Source organism: Rhamphochromis sp. 'chilingali' (assembly GCF_963969265.1).
Source record: "Rhamphochromis sp. 'chilingali' genome assembly, chromosome: 16".
Classification (NCBI taxonomy): Eukaryota; Metazoa; Chordata; class Actinopteri; order Cichliformes; family Cichlidae; genus Rhamphochromis; species Rhamphochromis sp. 'chilingali'.
This window is the reverse complement of record NC_137943.1, coordinates 407,382-430,935: the sequence shown is the minus strand read 5'-3', so window position 1 is coordinate 430,935 and position 23,554 is coordinate 407,382. Positions and strand designations below refer to the sequence as shown.

General features: G+C 45.5%; 1 protein-coding gene across 1 annotated transcript in view; it reads right to left on the bottom strand.

Moving 5' to 3' along the window:
* Positions 1-23,554, bottom strand: part of LOC308412415 (phospholipid phosphatase-related protein type 4-like) — a 74,959-nt gene that overhangs the window by 10,774 nt on the left and 40,631 nt on the right. Inside the window, exons 5-9 of the mRNA XM_080906749.1 lie at positions 22,775-22,832; positions 19,101-19,274; positions 12,177-12,312; positions 7,846-8,074; positions 96-711 (exon numbers count right to left, since the gene is read on the bottom strand). Of these exons, the coding sequence (XP_080762875.1) occupies positions 96-711; positions 7,846-8,074; positions 12,177-12,312; positions 19,101-19,274; positions 22,775-22,832 (1,213 nt within the window). The remainder of the gene's footprint in view (positions 1-95; positions 712-7,845; positions 8,075-12,176; positions 12,313-19,100; positions 19,275-22,774; positions 22,833-23,554) is intronic.

Genomic DNA, 23,554 nt, shown 5'->3' with positions numbered 1-23,554 from the left:
TGTGATCTCCTGCCTGGACTAATGCAGCTCTACCCTGCTACACGTCACTGTCCTGGTTCTGACGTTTAAAGAAAGAAGTCAAAGAAGTTACAAACCTGCATGAGACGTGGCTGTCCTCCAGCACTGAGAGGCCTGCAAGGGATGGTGGTCTTCTCCGTCACTCTCAGCCACTTTTCTCTCACTGACCCACCCCCGTCCATGATGCTGTCCTCGGATTCACTCTCCTGATCCTTGCTGGTGGGATTTTCCTCCTCTGGGATATGAACTAGCTGAGAGGATCCAGGTCGGGACTGGATAGATACTCTGGCCCCACCAGTCACTGCAGTGCTCCCATTATGGGACAGATGATTATGATTGGCCAGAGGAACAGAGCTAGCTGCTAGTTTCATGTACTGAACTGGGATGTGCGCCCCAGCACGCAGCTCAGCTTCCTGGCCTGTGGCTATAGGCAGGTGGGTCCCACCGCGGAGCTCCACCTCCAGACCCATGGCAGACGGCTCAGAGGAGCAGCGCAGCTCCATGTTCCTCTGAGGAGATGAAGAGGAGGCGGGCCTGATACCGTCTATCACCTGCAGAGACAGCTTCCTGTTGTCGTTCTTGTTCTTCCATTGGCTGAGCAGCTGTTTGGACCGGGTTGAGTCCATCGAGGCGTGGATGGAAGCGTGACGCCGTGGAATACGACCTTCCTCCAGCGAGGAACCTCCGTGGGATCTGAAAAGAAAGATAAAGGCACTATGAGAAGAAAGAAAAGAGTGACAGCACTGAGCTCATGATCTTCTTTGCTTGATCTTCACAAATGACTAATTGATTTTGGTAAATATAATTGTTCTGTCAAATTCATAAACTGAAAGCACAAATGCCCAGTTAGCGTTCTGGTAGAGCAGCCTTCTGTTATCTTTGTGCCCATGAACATTTCCAAACATGTTATGGTGTTGTTTAAAGTCTGGACATTTCTAATATAACACAGCATCACAATTTAATTTGAAACAACCCCCACCAAAAAAATAATAATTCAGCACTGTACGGATACTCAGAGGACAGAAACCTGGGCACTGGCATTCATGTCGCTGTCCAGCGGCAGCCCCAGTCTCCCCAGTAGGACGATGTACTGGATGCTGAGGTTACTGGTTCCACTGTATCTGACAGAACATCCAGAGAGGAGAACAGCAGCGTGAGCCACATAACAGGGAGCATGCAGAGGTCCATGGCCTGCATGCAGCTGTTCTTCATGTTGCACATGTGGCTCTTGTGTTTCTGTGGCGCTCTGTGACTCTTACCAGCTCTGTTTCTAGGGCTCAGTGCTTCTGCTGCGTTTTGACTGCCTTTTTGCTGTTCTGAGGTCAGTAGGAAAAAATGGCAGTCATAAAGAATCAAATGATTTTTTGTTGTGCAGCAAGCAAGTGTTGCCGTCAAAAAAGGAGCAGGGCATCAAATTGTTCTGTGACTGCTTTCAGCGAAGGCATTTTAAATGAAGTTAGCTCAGGAAGTAGATAACACACTCGTCTGAAGTGCGAGGCCACAGCTTCTCCTTCTGCACCACCTTAACCCCGAAGATCAACCCTGCAAGCGATACTGTCGTGGTATTCTTAGTCTTCGTGTGTTTTGTATTTTGTTCTTTATTCATGCCTTGGTTCCTAGGTTCTGTTAAGATGTTCCTTATTTGGTTCCCCTCTGTGTGCCCCTCTGTGTATCTGTGAACCCTTGTTTCCCCTCCTTGTGTTTTATTCCCCAGCCCGTTATGTCCGTGCTCTCTCCTCCTGTCTGAACCTCTGTGCACTTCCTGTTTTACTTTGACAGTCTCTCGTCAGTGTGCGTCATGTTGTGTTCACTCCTGCCCTGTCTCGTTACGATTATCTGTGTCAGCTGTGTTCCAGATGTGCTCCCACTTCCCTCGTTTACTCTCTGTGCATTTATGTCCACGTCTCCCTCGGTTCAGTGTCGCGTTCTCCCTCATGCTGTGTGTGACTCTCCCTGTGTTTCCTGGTGAGCTTTATATTTAGTTTTTCCCAGTTTAGTTTTGTATTACTCGTGATCCGTCTTTCCAGCAGTAAAGCTGTGCTTTCTGAGTTTATTCCCCGCGTCCCCGTGAGTTTTGCGTTTGGGTCCTCTCCTGCCTGCCACACAGCCTAATCATGACAGACTGCACAACAAGCCTGTGTAGAAATGTAAGGAAAGTACAGATTTTTGCCTAAATATAGGGAGTAAAAGTAACGTTTGCAGAAAAATATATACTCCAGTACATGTACCTGACAATTCTACTTAAGTACAGCAACAAAGTATTTGTACTTTGTTAACTCCCACCTCTACTCAGGCGCTGCTTTGGACTGTTCTGCTAACACTGTTGGCTTTGAGTCTGTCTCCCTGTCCATCTACACCGTCTCTGTCCAATAAAGGCTAAAAATGGCCTTTTTGTGTTTTTTCCTGTAAGATGCTTCACATTGAGCCATCTGTCTTTAAACATCCTGTGCCTCAGGGGATCTTTGTTTTTACAGACACAAACATTAGATCCAGGTTTTGTTTGTTCTTGTTACCTTGGGGACGTCATCTATTAGTACGTTACTCAAATACTTGTTTGTACATGTATAAACCTATAAAGTGAAACAGCTACACCGCCCCATCAGAGAGCCGTTTTGCATCATCGTCCCTGCTCCACAGTGGTTCTGTCCAAGTCGTTTCCAAACCAGTTGTTCTCAGTGTCACCACACAAACTGTGAGGCTCCTTCCTCACATCAACAGACAATTTTGTCACCTCTGAAATCCCTTTGCTGTCTCTGTCATTGCACACTGCCCGTGGGAACAAAGGCACTCAAGGCCGACTGTGGAAATTAAAGAAAAAATAATATACAAATGTATTTCCAAACTTCCAATAATATTCCAACTACATGCATTCACACAATAACAAACAAAAAGTGTACACACACACACACGTATGTATGTACTGGTATTTCACGTCTCAATGTGTACTCAGTGGCGGCGGACTCTGTGAGCTAAGACTGCTTAATAAAGACGACGGCTGAACGAACTGTTCACTCATCTGCACATAAAACACACTTTGTCTTCTCTTATAAACACAACAAGAACTTACTGTTTTACTCCTACAGCATAATCTAGTCTGTTCATATGCTCAGCGAATGCCAATGACTGCACGCTGCAGTTCTGTTATTCTACGGCCAACGGCATCCCTGCAGAGGTCCCGCTCCATCACAGTTAACCTGTTAACAGCCACCGCCAACGCTACATCCAGAAAAGGCAAAGAGTAATGGCAGCATTAAACTGGCATTCAGTTTTTTACTTACATTTTCCATTCTGTTCACCTACTTCTAGATTCAGTGTTACCCGGATGAACGACTTGATATTTGGGTTTCTCACATCTACAGATCAGACAGATCTCTCTGAACACATCTCTCTAGCTGCAGTGTGTGAATGGAAAAACAGGCTATTATTACTGATGTACGAGGGCTGAATACAAAGAACTGGTGTTGCAGTGCTTCCATGTTTGTTCTTCCCCAAACCTCCCACTGTTTGCTTGGGAAAAACGATGATCTTCCAGGTAGCCTACCGAGACCATTAAACAGTATATGATACTCTATCTTCAAATTGTAAAGCAGCATTAAACATGTGTTCAGAATACTTGTTTATTAGTTTATTAGAAAGTTAATATAAATCCTGTTGCCAGAATAAATGACCTACATTAAGTCAAATTCAAATTTTATTCAAATTTTATTTGTCACGTACAGTCATACACAGTACGATATGTAGTGAAATGCTTGGACAACTGCTCGTGACCTAAAGAAAACAAAAAAGGAAAAGGCTATGAATAAGATAGGAAATAAATATGAAAAATTAAAAAGGGTAAATTTAACTAGGAAGGAATAAAATATAAATTAAGGTTAAAAATGAAATAACTGTACAACACAAATTAGAATGAAGGGTAAATTTAACTGGGAAAGAATAAGATAAAATATATAAATTAAAGTTGAAAATAAAATAACTGTACAACAAAATACACAATACACAATATAGAACTATATAAGAATGTATGAAGAAATATAAATAAATATATACACAATAACAGCAGCTGTACAAGTATTAACCGGAAATGAAGAATATAGTGACCAGTGTTGTGCAATCCACATTATGACTTGTGCAGTGCAAATATGCTTAAAGTGATTTAAGTGATGAAGTGAAAACAATGTCCAGAAAGTCCAGTGTGTGTGTGTAAGAACCATATGTGTGGGTCAGTACTGTGTGGTGGTGTGATTGAGAGACCGTATCGCCTGCGGGAAGAAGCTCCTCCTCAGTCTCTCTGTGTTGGTCTTCAGGGAGCGGAATCGCTTTCCTGACCTCAGCAGAGAGAACAGTCTGTTGTTGGGATGGCTGAGGTCCTTCACCATCTTCCTGGCCTTGGTCCAGCACCGCCTGCTGTAGATTGAGTGCAGGTCAGGGAGCTCGGAGCGGATGGTGCGCTCAGCTGACCGCACAACCCTCTGTAGAGCTCGTCTGTCCTGCATGGTGCTGTTCCCGAACCAGGTTAAGATGTTTCCCGTCAGGATGCTCTCTATGGTGCAGGAGTAAAAGTTCCTGAGCACCTTGGAGGGCAGTTGGAAGTCTCTCAAGCGTCTGAGGTGGTAGAGACGCTGTCGGGCCTTTTTCACCACGGTGTTGATGTGACAGGACCATGACAGGTCCTGCGTGATGTGAACTCCGAGGTATTTGAAGCTGTCCACTCTCTCCACTGGGCACTCGTTGATGACGGGGGTCTGGTAGTTCCTCTCCTGCTTAGTGTTGAAGTCCACTATCAGCTCCTTTGTCTTACTGACGTTTAGAAGGAGGTTGTTCCTCTGGCACCAGTTCTCCAGGTTCCTAATCTCCTTCAGGTAGGCCGTCTCGTTGTTATCAGAGATCAGGCCCACCACGACGGTGTCGTCAGCAAACTTGATGATGGTGGTGGAGCTGGTAGTGGCCACACAGTCATATGTGTACAAAGAGTACAGCAGGGGGCTCAGAACACACCCCTGGGGGGCTCCAGTGCTGAGAGTGGTGGAGGCTGAGACATGTCCGCCCATCCTTACTGCCTGTGGTCTGCCAGTTAGGAAGTTGGAGATCCACTGACACATAGATGAGCTGAGTCCCAGATGCTCCAGCTTGGTGGTGAGTGTGGAGGGAATTATGGTGTTAAATGCAGAGCTGTAGTCTATGAAGAGCATTTTAACATAATTCCCCCTTCTAGTGTCCAAGTGAGTGAGTGATGTGTGGAGGAGATGAGAGATGGCATCGTCTGTGGAACGATTTGGACGGTAAGCGAACTGTAGTGGGTCCAGTGTGTCTGGTAGTGAAATGATGAAGTCTCTGACCAGGCGTTCAAAGCACTTCATCACTACTGAGGTGAGGGCTACAGGGCGATAGTCATTGAGAGAAGCAGGGTGGGGTTTCTTCGGGACAGGAACAATGATGGACTCCTTGAAGCATGTGGGGATCACCGACTGAGATAAAGAGATGTTGAATATCTCAGTGAACACAGGAGCTAGCTGGTATGCGCAGTCTCTGAGGATACGACCTGGGATGCCGTCTGGTCCTGCTGCTTTCCTGGTGTTCACTCTCTTGAAGGCTCTCCTTACTTCATGCTCGGAGATGACGAGCACGTTTCCGGTGCTGGCAGTATCTTCCTGTCTGCAGCCGTTAGCGCCGCTAACACTAGCATCGTTGGAGTCCTTAGCTGCAGCCTCGAAGTGAGCATAGAAAGTGTTCAGCTCGTCTGCCAGAGTCACGGCCGCGTTCGTCATACCGGTTGTTGGTGCTTTATAGTCCGTTATTGTCCTTAGTCCCCGCCACAGGCTCCTACAGTCACTCTGTTGGAGTTGTGACTCTAGTTTCCTCCCGTAGCGCTGCTTCGCCTCTTTCACCGCCCTCCGCACGTTATATGACGCGGCTTTGTACGGGTCCATGTCCCCCGTCGTGAGTCCCGTGTTGTAGGCAGCGGTGCGGGATCTCAGAGCGTCGCGGATGGTTTTATCCACCCACGGCTTCTGGTTGGGAAACGTTGTGATAGTCTTTGTCTCCACGGTATCATCCGCTAGTTTCCCGATGAATCCCACAACCGCTTCCGTAAACACGTTGACGTCATCGTCGGAGCTGTTTCTGAACATGCCCCAGTCTGCGTCATCGAGTGCGTCCTGTAACGCGGCCACCGATTGATCCGTCCAGCGCACGACCTTCCTCTGAACCGGAACTTCCTGTTTCAGCCTTTGTTTGTATTTTGGCATGAGGAAGATGGCGGCGTGATCAGATTTGCCAAACGGAGGGCGGGGTTGTGCCTTGTAACCGTCCTTGACCGTAGTGTAGCAGTGGTCCAGTGTCCTTTCACCCCTGGTGGGGCAGGTGATGTGTTGATAAAAGTTCGGCGCTGCGCGTTTGAGGTTGGCGCTATTAAAGTCCCCCGTCACAATAAGCGCAGCGTCCCGGTGTTGTGTCTGGTGCTGTGTGAGTGCCTCATGCAGCTCGCATAAGGCGGTGACCGTGTCCGCTTGTGGTGGAATATAAACGGCACTTACAATGACCGATGTAAATTCCCGAGGTAGATAAAAAGGACGACACATGATGGACAGTAGTTCCAGATTTGGTGTGCAGGAGCGTGTGAGAGGAACAACGTTCGCACTGTTGCACCAGTTGTTGTTCACCATTAAACACACGCCGCCTCCCCTTGACTTCCCCGAGTCCCGTGTCCTGTCCATGCGGTGAACCGAGAAGAACTCGGCCGGCTGGATGGCGTGGTCCGGCACCGCTGGGTTCAGCCATGTCTCGGTGAAGCAGAGGAGATTGCAGTCCCGAATGTCTCTCTGGAACTTTGCATGAGAGCTTTCCACTCTGCATTTTTCCTCTGAACATTCAGGACCTGGAAACGATACTCAGCCGTTTTCTGAGTATCAGAGTCGTTGAACTTCAAATGGACCCAAACACAAATATTTTTGTAGCTCCAACGTACATCAGTGATCTTCTTGGTTCTTATCACCCCAGCAGGTCCCTGAGGTCTTGTGACCAGGGGTTGCTGGTTGTCCAGCATACAAGGTTAAAAACAAAAGGTGACAGAGCGTCAGCGGCTCCCAGACTCTGGAACTCGCTCCCTTTGAGTTTGAGATCTGTGGACTCAGTCGTGTCTTTTAAAAAGCAGTTAAAAACGTATCTGTTTAAACTCGCTTTTGGTTGATTTTGTTTTGTTTTAGATTTTGATGTCTGTTTTCTGCCTCTGTAAAGCACTTTGTGATTTTATCTTGAAAGGTGCTATATAAATAACATTTTACTTTACTTATTAAAAACCTCCACCTGGCACATGATTGTATAAAGTGGAATTCAAAAATACTGGCGACCACCAGTGCTTCCCTCAGCCTTCTAGACAACATGGTATCAATTTGCTACGTGTTCTTGTTTTCAAGTTATCACATTGACAAGAATTCGTGACCTGTGACGTTGAAGTCATGGACACCTACGCTCACAAACGTAGGTGTCCATGACACCCATCCCCCCGAACGTTGTCGAGGTGGTGACAATGACCCATCAGCCTCATATTGCCCATCAACACTCCCTCAACATGAAACTACATCAGGTTTCCTAATCATTGCCATTATTCCACGGTTTATAACGATCCAAAGATCATGGACCCTGCAGACAGCTCGTCTTGGTCTGCAACTCCTTACTTTCCAGAATCTCTAAAACAGACAATTTTACTTGCTGGAAAAAATTACTGAAAAAAATGGATAAAATAAACATGATATCTTTTCAACTAAAACAATAAAAAACTAGATATTCCAAAGTGCAACTATGACTATGGACTCATTAAAAAACAGCTACCTTGGCAGTGTGCTGCTGCTGAAGGTCATCATGTTGTCACGGTTGCCTAACGGACTGGACGGACTTATCACCTCCACTTCAGCACTGGCTCTCTTCATATTGGTCATAGACGGCTCTCGACAGGAGGCGCTACGCGTTAGCATGGGTCCTGTTTGCTCTGGGACTAAGGGGTGGGAAGAAGTCCTTGTAATAATAGGTTCTGGTTGGCTGGGACCCAGTGTGTGGTGGCCTATCAGAAGACAACAAAGCCAAGGCAAACATTAATAACAGGTTAGAAAGGGTGAAGCCACAGAAGTGTCAGTGTGTCATAGCCAGCAGCTCCTCTGTTTCAGCTCTATGGGAAACAAACACCGGCTCTCAGGGTTTGTGACCACACTAAACACTTTCATGTCGAGGTTATGGTCTCATTCGCCAGTTTCAGGTCATGCTGAAAACGAAGTGATGTTCAGTGTGTAAGTTATGATTCCCTTTAGAGCAGGTGAAACCAGTCTATGCTTATTGGTTCTTGACTTTTCATTCACAAATCACGAGCCGATGATTTTCAAAGTTTGATACGACATCTGGTTTAAAAATAGCTAAGATCATGAAAATGTTCATAGCTTCATAAGCACACATAACCAACCAACAGGTGACATCACGGTGTTCAGGTAAGTATTTCATAGACATCTTGATGCACGCTCAGTCATCCAGGTAAGAAAATCTCCAAAAGCTGATTCTGTTCATCTGGACGTTTTCAGTGGGAAACGTTTCGTCATCATCAGGTGACGTCTTCAGTCTCAGCTGACTGCAGGTTTCAATCTTATAATCAGCACATTTACATAATGACTGAAACCAGCCCACTGAAGGAACAATGGGCTGGGAGGTCAGTTCATTGATCTTAATTATGCAAATTCTCATGACCATTGATCAACAACCACTGATCAATAACCATGAGTCCCATTCACAGAGAGTTGGGGAATGGCTGCAATCACAGCATTGGAAGATGGTGACAGATGTACCCTTAGGCCCCTCCTCCATTCAGAGATGGTCTTTCCCTTTTCACGTAAACGGCCTCCTTGACTCCGCCTTCAAACCAGCGTTCCTCCCTGTCCAGGATGTTACATCCTCATCATTGAAAGAGTGTCCACTGGCCTGTAGGTGTAGATAGACTGCAGAGTCCTGGCCTGACGAGGTGGCTCTGCTGTGTTGTAGCCAGAGGTTGTTTGGTTTCCCCGATGTATAAATCCTGGCATAAGTCCCTCATCTGGGACTCTCCTCAGCTCTTTCTGGGACAGTGGCGCGGCTGCCCCTCTGTTGGTCTTCCTTGGTCTCTTGTGTTCTGGGGGCCTCTGGATGTCTGGAGTTTTGATCTCCTCCATACCTGCTTCATGCCCTGGAGGACGGGGCTGTGGCCCCCCCACACCCTCTAACAGATCATTACATGAACCTTTTAAAAACAAGCGCGTCCATGCTCACAGGTGTACACACGGGTGATCACACCCACAAACTACACCCTTTTTGGCTCCTACCTCAAAGCACACTGTGTTCTGTTGATCTTATGTGCTGCACAATAATGTTTAACATTTAGTATTTACTGTCATATTCCCATATATCATTGTGATGTTGTTTATTCTATTACTCTTGTTTTCTTCTGCTTGTTTTCTTTTTTCTTTCTCAACAGGTGATCCAGGTGATTGATATATGCATTTTTTGTCTGCTTATTTTGTTGGTTTTTGTTTTTTTGCCATTTATCCCCGTCCCTCTTCTCCACTGTTTTTCCCCTCTTCCTTTCTCTCTTTTCTTTTCCTCATTCAAGTCTGTCCCGTATCTAGCAAGTGAAAATAAAAAAATAAATAAAATAAACAATAAAAGGTGAATCAAATAGACCATTACGGCAAGGCTGGGATGGTCCATTTGGTAAAGTAAATCCGTTGAGCATCTTTCTTTGCCTTTAGACAACAATTCTGATGCAAAAGAACCAAACGGGACAGGCGAAAGAAAAAAAAAAAATCCTGGCAGTCCTACACTTAACAGCGTACACTATGTTACTCTGTTTGTGTCCGGGGACCCGATCCTTGGGGTGGACCCGTTTTTGGCACAGAGTGTTTTGGGGTTTAAAAGCCACAGAGACGCGGTGTTTAGAGAAAATGCGTCTCTGCTGTTCCAATATTCCTAACATGTACGGGATCACTACAGGTTTTCTCTTAGGCAGCGGTTGTCCTTCTCTCCTGGATCAGCTGAAGCTTTCTTTTGGAGCCTTCCCAGCTTTGACAAAAGTCCAGCTGGGGTAACCACACTTACTCAGGGCCTTCTTGATGTTCTTCTGCCTCCCTGGCTGCTGTGTCAGTGGGGATGGTGTTCGCTCTGTGTTGTAGCGTCCTGATGACTCCCAGTTTGTGCTCCAGTGGATGATGAGAGTCAAATGTTGAATACTGATCTGTTTGTGTAAGTTTACGGTACACTTTTAGATGTCCCCCATTACTGATGGAAATCTCACAGTCTAAGAGTGGCAGGTTAGCCTTCTTAGACTGTGGCTTTTAAACCCCAAAACACGCTGCGCCAAAAACTGGTCCACCCCAAGGATCGGGTCCCTCGACACAAACAGAGTAACAGAGTGTACGCTGTTAAGTGCAGGAGGATTGGCAGGATTTATACATCGGGGAAACCAAACAACCTCTGGCGAAGAGGATGGCACAACACAGAAGAGCCACCTCGTCAGGCCAGGACTCTGTTTACACCTACAGGCCAGTGGACACTCTTTCAACGATAAGGATGTAACATCCTGGACAGGGAAGGTTAAGGAACTGACCTCCCAGCCTATTGTTCCTTCACTGAGCTGGTTTCAGTCATTATGCAGATGTCCTGTTTATAAGATTGAAACCTGCAGTCAGCTGAGACTGAAGACGTCACTTGGACGAGTGACAAAACGTTTCTCCCACTGAAAACACTGCGTCCAGATGAACAGAATCAACTTTTGGAGATATTTCATAGACAGTTTATGACGTTGAGCTCAAGTGCAAACAGATCAGCTGATCTCAGTGCCAGCCCACATCAGCTGATAATGGGCTGGGCGCCACAGTTGCTGCACATCTTCCAATCCACCGTGCTTTATTTCATATTTGTAATAGCCCATATGGAAAAGAAATAGTAAAAACTTATAAAAGACTTGCATCAGATGTGACCTACTTCATATAGTGAATCATATCAGGCTTATATGATTTACTCATGAAAGTGGCCACTTTCTCATTACTTTCATATATTGTTTTAGGAAGTATCCAAAACATACAAGTTTCATTTATATAGATCTGTTTTCACTCTTGTATGCTTTTCATACAAGTTTCACACAAGACAGATACAAACTTTATAAGATTTATATAAATCTTTTCCATATGGGAGACCAAGGCTGCAGGGGGCTTCCCATGAAGTATTTCTTCTTCACTATCTGCTTTTACATAACTCTGCATGTAATCCTTACTTATTATTCATCTCTGGCTTTCTTCCAAAGTGTGTATTTAATCCTGTCTTCCTCCCATCACCCCAACCAGGCCGCCCCCCCCTGAGCCTGCTTCTGCTGGAGGTTTCTTCCTGTTAAAAGGGAGTTTTTCCTGCCCACTGTCTCCAAGTGCTTGCTCAAAAGTGGTAATTTAAATGTCTTGTTGTCGGGCCTGCCTTACAATATAAAGCATCCTGAGGCGACTGTTGTTGTGACTTGAACTGAACTGAATTGAAATCATACCACTAAATATGAATTAGTGCAGTCGGTAACCACAGCAGTCCTTTCTGATTAGGAGCTCACTTACATTAGCCAGTCTTCATTATAAATGGCAGCACTCGAGATTCACATTTCAACACATGAATTATTAAAAAAAGATGAATATTTAAATTCGGAGGAGTCGACTGACTACAGTGGTCTTGAGAATACTACTTGACAACAACAGCTGTATCAAGAGACCTTTCAGCTGATCAACTTTAGGAATCGTGTGACATTTAAACATCACATTACCCACTTAATAAAATCTGACATTTAGTATTTTCATGCTCACTGGATATACACAACTCTTTTGCCTATAGTTATCAATCACAGCAAAATAATGAAGAAAATTAATCTCAATCAAGCAAAAATGCCAAAGATTTTCAAGTTCTAGCTTCTTGAAAGTCATACTGTGAGCTTTTCCATGAGTTATAAGTATTTTCACACTGGCCCAGGATCACACTTGTTAGGACTGGGCTGAACCCCGAGAGCCCCTCAGATCAAAAACAGTTGTTAAGAACATTCTTTCTGGAAACAATGTTACTAATCGACATGTCAGGATGATGTAACCTGTAATCTAAAGTAGCAGGCGTAGCTTTACCTTGGTGGCTGTTGCCAATTGCTGACTGGCTGACATTGGGCAAGGAGGAGAGGGGTGGCTCTCTCAGTATGGGGGCAGGTTGTGTACTCCCGGAGCAATCTTCACTAGGCTGGAAATTCCCCACGGCATACACACCCTGCATCCAAACACACTGACAGTAATGAGAAGCACGTAGCTAACACAGAACCTTTTGAATATTGAACCAACGAGATTTTCAGTCTGTATGTTTTAAATTAAAAAAATAGCAACATCAAAAAAAACAAAGATTAAGGTAAAAGTGATGTTTCTGTAACTAAATCGCTGGAAGATAATGTGTATTTTTACTATTTTGGGGACTGCACTGACATATGATTATCACCTGTTACTGACATGTATTTATCTTTTGTGTCACATCAATTTTGTAGCAAAACTCTTTAGACTGAGTTAGACTGAGGAAAAGATTGTTCTACCTGATGCCATAGGTTTAAATACCAAGAGCTCTGTGATCATCTCAAGTTCAAAGACACCTCAAGGCCATTACACACTTGTGAAAAATATTCTTCTGCTTCACTTAATCTTAATGCAGCTGTTCAGACCAACAAATCTGTGGGACGGATTTGCAGCATTTGATTTTTCAAACACTGGTTGTGATAAAGGCTGACCAGAGTTTGTTTTTGACTTTCCTCAGTCTCTTTAGTAATACGTGGATGGACAGGCATCCAAGGTTTCTCTGGCTCATCTGGTGATTGTTTGGCATGTTTATGGGGCAGCTGTTTTTTTTTCAGAGGCAACAAGTCTATTCCAAGACTCTCTCTCTCCTGCAGAGAAACCTCTGTCAAGGTTGCATGGCTGTTTCTGCCAAGAGCTGCCAGAAGAACCGCGCTGGATTCCTGCCACTTTCACCGCTCCAACGTGCCAGCGTTCCCCTTACCTGGATGTCTCAGTGTCACCAGCCTGCCTCAGTTTGCCTACTTACCAGCCTACTAACCTGTTCACCTGCTCAGCCAGCTGTCTGCTGTAAAAAGTGTGACAGGTAGGATTTATTGATTCACTCGATAACTCCACTTGTTAACTTGGCAATTTAAAATGTCAAGTTTTCCCTCTCCCCTCCGATCCCTCATGTGCTACCAGCCTATAAGTACTTTCCTGTGTCGTCAAATTGCACGGTAAATAACCTTCATCACTGCATTGTGAGTTTGGGTTGTTTTGAGTTTGTCTGCCCTTTTGGGTCTGCTTGACATAATCGCATATGTGCAGATGAGATTTCCCTGATTGGATTAAACAGATCGAGCTAATTAGACCACTCCGTTTGGCAACAACTGCACTAGTAGCTCAAAACACCAATACTGAATATACAAATAGTAAAATAACACCATTTTACATCAGACACACTGGACTCTGGTCAGGATCAATTGGCTCTCTGAAAGGATTTCTCTTGCTCTTCAGATGTGGTCACAACTCTGCTAACAACAGCTCAAAATTCCCCAAATGCTCACAGAGAAGGTCAAAGCGTATGACTCTTACTCTAGCAAAACACCAAATGTATCAGATCAGTGTGTACATTTTAGACAGCTGACAGCAGAACTATACATAGGTCAAAGCCAAAAAATCCCTGCTGGTGATGTGAACTGCACCACCAGGCTGACTGGTGCCAGTTAAAAGTCTTGTGTATAATGGGCTTGGTGTAGCCAAACACTTTTAAACTGTGTAGGCACTTCAGTGCACTTATAGGCACCTCCAGACTTTCCCCTTGAAACCATTTATGAATGCTCAGCCACTCCTGATAGGCTGATATGTCCCGACAACAGCTATCGGACTACCATCTCAGCCAACCTGGGGGGCCAGCAGCACTGAAAACCATGCTAGACATTGCGAGTCAAGTCATGTTAACAGTGCAGCCACAAACAGCAGTGACCACCATCTCCTCAGCAGCAGTACTTTGGTAATTAAACTGGCCATGGATCAAGATGTCATTAACCTGCTGGAGGCAAACAGCTAGAGTGGAAGTAGCATCAGTATGCAGATTTGCCACTCAACTACTACATGCAAGTAACACGCCCACTCTCATTTCAGCGCCTGAAGCAGTCCTTCCCAGCTTGTGCGGTATAGAGCCTCAGCGGAGATCTAGTTAGATCTAGCCCTGCCCCCCAGTTACAATGAGGGGCGGGGCTTTTAGTTGCTCTGCCCCTCGACTGTGGCGTTCCTTACCCCCTGACCTCAGAAATATTACTTCATTCCCTCATTTTAAGTCCACCCTCAAAACTCACCTGTTTAAAATTGCTTATGTTTAAACCTCTGCATGCTCTTAACTTTTATCTGTTACTCTTATTATTGTGTATATTCCCAGCTTTTCTGTTTTTATATATATATCTGTTTTATTTGCTGTACAGTGTCTTTGGGTGTTCTGAAAGGCACTATTTTTAAATAAAATGTATTATTATTATTATTATTATCCATCCATCCATCCATCCATTCGCTTCCGCTTATCCTTTTCAGGGTCGCGGGGGGCGCTGGAGCCTATCCCAGCTGTCATAGGGCGAGAGGCGGGGTACACCCTGGACAGGTCGCCAGTCTGTCACAGGGCCAACACACAGGGACAGACAACCATTCACACTCACATTCACACCTAGTGGCAATTTGGATTATCCAATTAACCTATCCCCACAAGCTGCATGTCTTTGGACGGTGGGAGGAAGCCGGATTAATTATTATAATTATTATTATTATTATCTAGAAAAGACTGAGGCTTACCAAGCTGAGACTGAGAAGCTAGAGAAGGCAGGTGATTACAGTGAGGGAAGGTTAGACCCTCCAGTCTTGATTCATTCTTCATCATATGGTGATTCATAATGAGACAAATCAAGATGTGTTCAGCTGTTCATTGACATACAAAGGCCAAAACCTGGATGAACTGCTACTGCCAGACCCAACCTCAGTGCATCTCTCCTGGGTTCCTCCTGACGTTCAGGCGGGATTTTGTTGCTATGAGGAATATTGGGAATATCCCACCAGGTGAGATTGCTACCTGAAGACCAGCCACTATTATACTTTCTCTGGTGTGATATGAGAAGAATTCCTAACCTAAGGTGTAGGAGTGGGTGTTTGTCATTAAGTGTTCCCCATGTTATGCCCAGATGCTCTTTGGAGGAATGGGCTAGGAATGAGCCATCAGGGAGATGGTGATTGTGAGTCCTTCAAGAAGTACTGTGAATGTGTATATAGAGGCCAATGACGTCATCAACAAAATGAGGGAACTATTAATGGAGGAAGACTCGGAGCTATGTCAGCAGGACCTCAACGATTGGTTGACATAATCAAAGACGTCAACTAGAAAAATTGGCAAATGTGGAATTTTGATGTGTCATATTCTAAAACCACATAGTTATGTTTTGCATTTTCATGTGTTTGCATTTCCTTTTGTGCAATACTTTTGTAAATAGTCAACAGTGCAATAGACCTCAATACTTGAAATGTGCAATTCACTTGTATTTTTATTTTTTATTCCTATTTATTCTATTTATCCCCTTCGTATATTTTATTTATATTGTCTCTGTATTTATATATATATATGTGTGTGTGTGTGTGTATATATATATATAATATTCTGTAACTCTGTAACTTCTGTCGGTGCTGTGCTTTTTTGGAAGTCGAATTTCCCAGAGGAACCCACCCGAGGGATTAATAAAGTTCTATCTTATCTTATCTTATTTCTGCAATACACTACTGGAAAATATGGGCGTTTTATGTTCTCAGTCATCCAGGTGATGATGGTCTTAAGAGCTTTAAAAAGGGGCAAATGGACTTCTTTACATTTGTGAAGATGTTTCACCTCTCATCCAAAAGACTTCTTCAGTTCACAAAGGAGCCCTCTCAAGTCAGGCTTTTTGGAGGCTCCTTTTATCAAGCTGGTAAGACTGCTGACAGTCTTTGGTTCCATAGCCAATCTGTAGCTGCCACCGAGCCATTGGACGGTTTACTCTATTATAAATACTGTTATACACATTATACAATGAAGGCATCACAGACGAGCAAAGAAGGTCCACGTCCTGGCTAGTTGCAGCAGTAAATACCCCTTGATATACTCTACCTGATGCTCAGCAGATTAGCACCTTCAATGAACTAGTGAAGGCAACCACGTGGCACCTTCACGGGGTGGCTTTAAACACTGAAGAGACCTCGATAGTGGACGAATTCTGGGAATCAGAGGCCAGCATCTTGCAGTCTGCTTAATGAGACAGCTTTCCTGAAGAAATTGAGTGCAGGTGGGAGAACAGGTGGGAATCGGGTCCCTTAATCAAACTGCTTGATGACCTTGGACCAACAAGATGATGAATCACTTCAGCTGATACGGGTGGGTGGTTGTCTATGGCACTGTCAAAGTCTGGAGGATGATTTCCCCTGTAGTCCTTGACTTGAGATGTGGTGGCAAAGCTGTTAATCAGACACGTGGAGTTTAATGTGAAACACCCTGGTGCAGAGGGCCTCTTTGCTGAACTGAGGACAAAGCTTTGGATCCTTTGTGGCTGTGAGGCTGCTAGAAGAGAACAGCACTCTTGTTCTGTTTGCCAAAGATGGAGAGCCCAACCAATCAGCCCAAAGACCCTGTATCCTGCTTGGCTCTGACTTCATATCTCAACAGAAATGTACTGTTTTGGACCACTGCAGGTTAAAGTTGGCCGTTGGCGTGAAAAACATTGAGGTCTGCTTTTCACATTTAGAAGGTGGTGACAGGAAGTTACAAGAAACTTTCAAAGCCCTCAATCCTTCCCCACAGACTTAGCTGTCGGAGCACCAAATACAATTGCACTGCAACCCACCAGAGCTCCTGAATTTGGAGGCCCCTTGGAGAGCAAAATCAGTACTTTGAGCACTGCCCTGACTGCAACCCTGGGCTCAGAAGTCATCAGCCACGAAGTGTTAATATTCCTGGTTGAGATTGAGGGCATTCCTAACATTAAGCTTGACAGACCCAGATCCAGCCAGTTTGTGGCTGATGGGGCAGTCCGCGCCTTCAGCACCGTAGGCAGTACATCATGATTCAGGGCGGTTTAGACGTAAACACTGAAGGGCCTGTCAAGTGCTGTCTGACTGCTTCTGGACAGGGTTTCTGCACCACTATCTGGCGGCCCTGCAAACTTGGTTTAAGTGGCAGTGAGATACAGCCTCTCTTCAGCTGGATAATGTCATAATTGTCGATCCCCAATTAACCAGAGCTTCATGGCCTGATGGAAAGATTAGCGAGGTGTTTCCTGAAGCCTTTTTCACACTGCAGTGGTTGAAGTGGGGGACTGTACCTATGTTGGACAAGTGTCACCCAGACTTGGTACTGTAGCAGGTTTTTTGGCAGCTGCTCTGAAGATGTAGCAGGACATGCTATTTGCAGGCCAGGCCACAATAGACAGCGGCAGACTGCACCCAATGCAATTAAATCAGTTATAAGCAATAAAGCAACATGCTGCCAGTCTATTCTGTCTTGTGTTTGATCAGATTCCCAGTTGATTTACTCACTGTGTCCATGTATTATATCATTAATCCTGGTTTTTCCATAAAGACAATACTCGCTCTTGCTCCACACTGGCCAACTGACCGCCAGTGGTCACAGACCTGGTTCTTGTCGTTGAAGCAACCATTTCAAAGGCAATGATATCGCAGGTTCACTGTGCATGGTTGTAATCATTTTGGCCATGCCACAGTCCCCACCCACTGTTTTCCCTAGTGAGAGAATAGCAGATTAACAAAAGCTAAAGATGCTAGTTGTGGACATGTGAACAGTAGAAGTTCACAACTGTTTCAGAAGCTGTCCTTTGCACATATATGGTACAGGAAGAACTTGTATGGGAGGGGGTTTCACAATAAAAGCTACCAGGTTGTGATTTTGGCACTTTGGTCATGTGTCTACTTGATCAGTTATTTCTACTCATCCCATTAACTGTTGAAGTATGTAGCTATGCAATGCATTCTGGAAACTTCTCCGTCCCTGTGCTTCTGTTACTGTTTTATAATTTGGTGGTGTGAATGATTTATACCTGTAACTGCCACAGGAGTCTGCTGACAAGAGAAAAAAATAAATAAAAACTGCCAGTCAGGTCTACTTTTATTTAAGAGCAGAATATGAATTTGCGTTATAATTTCCTTTCTCAGTACATCTATCATCTCTCCACACCGATCTCTTATCACAGCAACGAAAGAGCGCAGCCAACACTGTGACAGACAGCTTCACATGTTGTTGAAAACATTCTGCTAGAGTGGAACACCTGGAATACAAAAAGTATTTATTTGTGTGCTATCAACTCATCCTCACCCTGTCCCGCTAAGCAGAACCAGTGCAGCAGCCAAACAACAGGATGCTTCAGCCTCAATGAGTTTTTTCTTTTTATTCTGATCTAAATATTTCTAAAACAGCCCAGAGGAGTCCGGACTGCAGCGAGCCTACAAGGAGAAGATCCAAGTGACAAGTAAAAAATAAAAACTTAATCGCAGAGATGCTATTCCAGTGAAACACTTTAAATGGAGAATCATCTGATGGTGGACAGTTGTTCTGCAGCAAAACCTCAAAGATTCTTCTTGCACAAAAGTGTAGGCAGTGTGTGTGTTTGTGTGTGTGTGTCTGGGTGTTTGTGGGCTGCAGGGTGATGGTGTGTGGGTGCAAGTATCCAACAGTTTCTGCACTACAGTTTAGCAGAAAGATTTCTTTCCAGCCCCTGAAGCTGTTTGGAGCCACATGTCCTAAAGCAGCTATATTACCTCGAAACGATCTTCATCAAACACAAAACTAAAAATCTAGAAAGAAGAACAATCTGACTCTGTGTGCTTTTATCGCTGTAACTGCTGGCCCTCTGAAGCTGGTGTGAGATGACTACAGTAGCATATAGTGTAATGTGCTATGTTATTCTTTCAAATATTGCTTTCGTGTTTCATCGTGATGTATGTAACTGTAACTTTTACCAGGTAAACAGCAATGGCAGCTCCCAGCACCCACCCACAGTATACATCAACAGGGTGGTTTCTAAACTGGATGATCCTGGTTAACCCAGACAGGATGGCCAGCATGACGAAGGAGAACACTAGGAGAGGCTTCAGCAGCTTGGCTGAGTCAGTCAACACCGTGTTGAAGTACATCTGAAACACACAAACTCACGTTAACAAATGTTTGTTTAACAGGCCTCATTCAAACCTGCTATTAATGTGTATTAAGTAACATGTGTGACTGCAAGAAATTCAAGATGGCGCCGAGTATGGCAGCCTCGTCGCGAGCTCCCCCAAGCAACGGCTTTCTTCTGTGTTTAATTTTACTTTTCCTTTATTTTTTCACGAGCAGCACTTGTCTCCTTGTGTACGACCGACAAACCTTACTGGACATAAAAGACGGTCTTTCTTATAACTTTCCGGAGTTCAAGTTTTGCAACACGGACGCTCCGTTTGCAGACCCCCCATTCATCTCACCTGAGACGCCTTTGTTCTCTGGCCCTGGAGGCCGCAAACGCCGACGCAGAGGGAGAAGATCTGGCGTTCTGGTTCGACTGAGACGGCGCACTAACAGACCACCGTTACCCAGTTTATTACTGGCTAATGTGCAGTCTCTGGAGAACAAGCTGTGCGAGCTTCGGGCACGGATCTCATTCCAGCGAGAGATGCGGGACTGCTGCGTGATCTGCCTCACAGAAACCTGGCTATCGGACAAAGTACCGGACTCCGCAATACAACTGCCGGGGTTCTCTGTGCATCGCGCGGACAGGTCACAGGATCTTACTGGGAAAAGCAGAGGCGGTGGTGTGTGTTTCATGATCAACAACAGCTGGTGTGATTATGCGAACGTGCACCCGGTCAAATCCTTCTGCTCACCGGACCTGGAGTACCTGATGATTAAGTGCCGGCCATTCTGGCTACCGAGGGAATTTACAGCAGTGATTATTACGGCTGTTTACATTCCCCCACAAGCCGACACTGACCGTGCACTCAGGGAACTGTACAGCGCGATCAGCAGCGAGGAAACCGCACACCCAGAGGCAGCGTTTATCACAGCCGGAGACTTTAATAAGGGAAACCTGAAGAAAGTCTCACCAAAACTCCACCAACACATCCATTTTAACACACGTGGAAACCGGCTACTCGACCACTGCTACACCTCTTTCCGGGATGCGTACAAAGCCCTCCCCCGCGCCCCATTCGGCCAATCAGATCACTGCTCCATCCTGCTCCTGCCCGCCTACAGGCAGAAGCTGAAACAGGAAGCTCCAACCCGGAGGGCGGTGCACTGTTGGACGGACCAATCGGAGTCTGCGCTGCGGGACTGTTTTGATCACGCGGACTGGGAAATGTTTCACGTGGCCGCCAGAGACATTGATGAATACACAGACTCAGTCTGCGGATTTATCAGGAAATGCGTGGAAGATGTCGTCCCATCCAGAACAGTTAAATCCTTCCCAAATCAAAAACCCTGGATTAACGGAGATGTTCACGCGGCACGGAACACCGCCTTTGCCTCCGCGAACACATCGGACTACAAACACGCACATTACCAACTCCAGAAGACGATCAAAGCAGCCAAACGTGAGTACAGGGACAGGGTGGAGCAACAGTTTGACAACCCTCGGAGTATGTGGCAGGGACTAAACACGATCACAGACTTTAGAGGGAAAACCAGCACACCGCAGACCACGGCCTCTCTGTGTGAGGATCTAAACGTATTCTACGCTAGATTCGACACAGCGAACACCATGAGACCGGACAGTGTGCGCACCGCGGATGACGTCAGTGCGCACACTGTGTCTGAGGAGGATGTGCGGAAGTGCTTCAGGAAGGTGAACGCACGCAAAGCTACTGGTCCGGACGGGATTCCCGGCCGCGTCCTCAAGTCATGCGCGGCTCAGCTGGCTGGAGTGTTCACGCACATCTTCAACCTTTCCCTCTCTCTGTCTGTAGTCCCAGCCTGCTTCAAAATGGCCCCCATCGTCCCTGTACCCAAATCCTCCACCATCTCCTCATTGAACGACTGGCGACCTGTAGCCCTGACCCCCATCGTAAGCAAATGCTTCGAGAAGCTGGTCAGGGACTTCATCTGCTCTGCACTACCCGACTCACTGGACCCTCTACAGTTTGCATACCGCCACAACAGGTCCACTGATGATGCCATAGCCCTGACACTACACACTGCCCTGTCACACCTGGAGAAGAGAGACACGTATGTGAGAATGCTGTTTGTAGATTACAGCTCAGCATTCAATACCATCGTTCCCTCGAAGCTGGACAGGAAACTGCAGGATCTAGGACTGAGCAGCTCCCTCTGCAGCTGGATCCTTAGCTTCCTGTCTGACAGACGCCAGGTGGTCAGACTGGGCAGCATCACCTCATCCCCCATCACACTGAACACTGGTGCTCCACAGGGGTGTGTACTGAGCCCTCTCCTGTACTCACTCTACACCTACGACTGCACAGCCACTAACAGCTCCAACATCATTGTGAAGTTTGCGGACGACACTACAGTGGTGGGTCTTATCACCAACGGCGATGAGACGGCTTACAGGGAGGAGGTCAGCGCCCTGACCCACTGGTGTCAAGACAACCATCTCACCCTCAACGTCGCAAAGACAAAGGAGTTGATAGTGGACTTCCGGAGGTGCAGAGAAGTACACACCCCCATCACCATCAACGGCGCTGCTGTGGAGAGAGTGAGCAGCTTCCGGTTCCTTGGTGTACATCTGGCTGAGGATCTTACGTGGTCAGTACACACAAACAAAACAGTGAAGAAGGCGCAGCAGCGCCTCTTCTTTCTCAGGAGACTGAAAAGATTCGGCATGAGCCCCCGCATCCTCAGGACCTTCTATCGCTGTGCCATTGAGAGCATCCTCACTGGATGCATCACCACCTGGTATGGCAACAGCACCGCTTACAACCACAAAGCTCTCCAGCGAGTAGTGCGGTGCTCTGAACGGATAATTGGAGGTGAGCTTCCCTCCCTCCAAGACATCTACAGGAAGCGGTGCCTGAGGAAAGCGGGGAGGATCATCAAGGACTCCAGTCACCCCAGCCATAAACTGTTCAGACTGCTTCCATCAGGAAGGAGGTTCTGCAGCATCCGGTCCCGAACCAGCAGACTGAGAGACAGCTTCTTCCACCAGGCCATCAGACTGCTGAACACGTCATAGACACCTCAGCTTCACTACTGGAACTTCAACATTATGCACTCCATACTGTACAGTAACGCCACTGTTTTGCACATGTCTCACTCTGTATATTTTATTTATTGTTTACTCTATTTGTAAAATATGTGTACACACACACACACACACACACACACACGTAGAAAAATATTTAGTATACACATCCAGAAATGCATATACTATTATATATTGTACATATATTTATTAGTTTCAGATGTAGCCATTCTTGTATTTTGCTTGTTTACATTATTGTATTTTGCACAACTCTGTTGCTTGTGAAGCTCGCACACAAGAATTTCACTCACATGTGCTGTACCAATGTACCTGCACATGTGATGTGACAATAAAAGTGATTTGATTTGATTTGATTTGATTTGCAACAAGCCATAACGGTTAGAACAGGACTGTGGTCACACTGAAGTGTTGTTCTTCATATGTGTAAATGCAGTAACCACTTACTGAGATGTAGACAGCAGCAAAGGCAGCCAGCGTAGCATGCTGGGAGGGGAAAGATTTCCTATAAAGCAGAGCGGCAGAGTGTTCTTGATGTTAATTATCATGTTCAGACAGCTGAGAACAATGCTGAATATTCATGTGCAACAGAAAAATGACTTTCAAAGAAACTTGGACGCGTGACGTGTGCGTGCTGACAAATCTGCCCGAGCAGGTGTTCAATAAGGAGGAAGGATAACCAGAAGGGCAACGGCTCAACCTGGTTTTTAATATCTGCTCTAGGTAAATGCAGCTTCTTAGCTAAAGCTTGATCTGTTGTCCTTAATATACCAAGTATGACGCAGTATAGTTCAGTAAAATGATTAAATGGGTCACTGAGTAGGTCTGTTTAATCTGTTTACAGATTTGCATAAAGGTTGCCTTTAATAATTATATTTTCATAACAGAAAGAACATTTTAATAATCTGAAGGAAATGGTGTTTGGAAAAAGATGCTCGAGATGACTGACAATGCCTTCTACATATAAATTTCAGTGACGTTGGTCAGCAGTTTGGCGTGTGCAGGCACAGTCTGTTACGCTCAACGTAAAACATACAGCTGAAACGCCCACAGTTTGGATTGTGGCTCTTGTTCAGTGCTTTATTATTAATGAAATGACAACATTTCTTTCATTCTATAGCTTCTGCTGTCCAATGTGTGTGCACTTTACAACTTGAGGCAGTACTAGTGTTTTGTGCAAAAACACACCCACATGCATCCACTCTCACACTCTCCCACACACAGTAA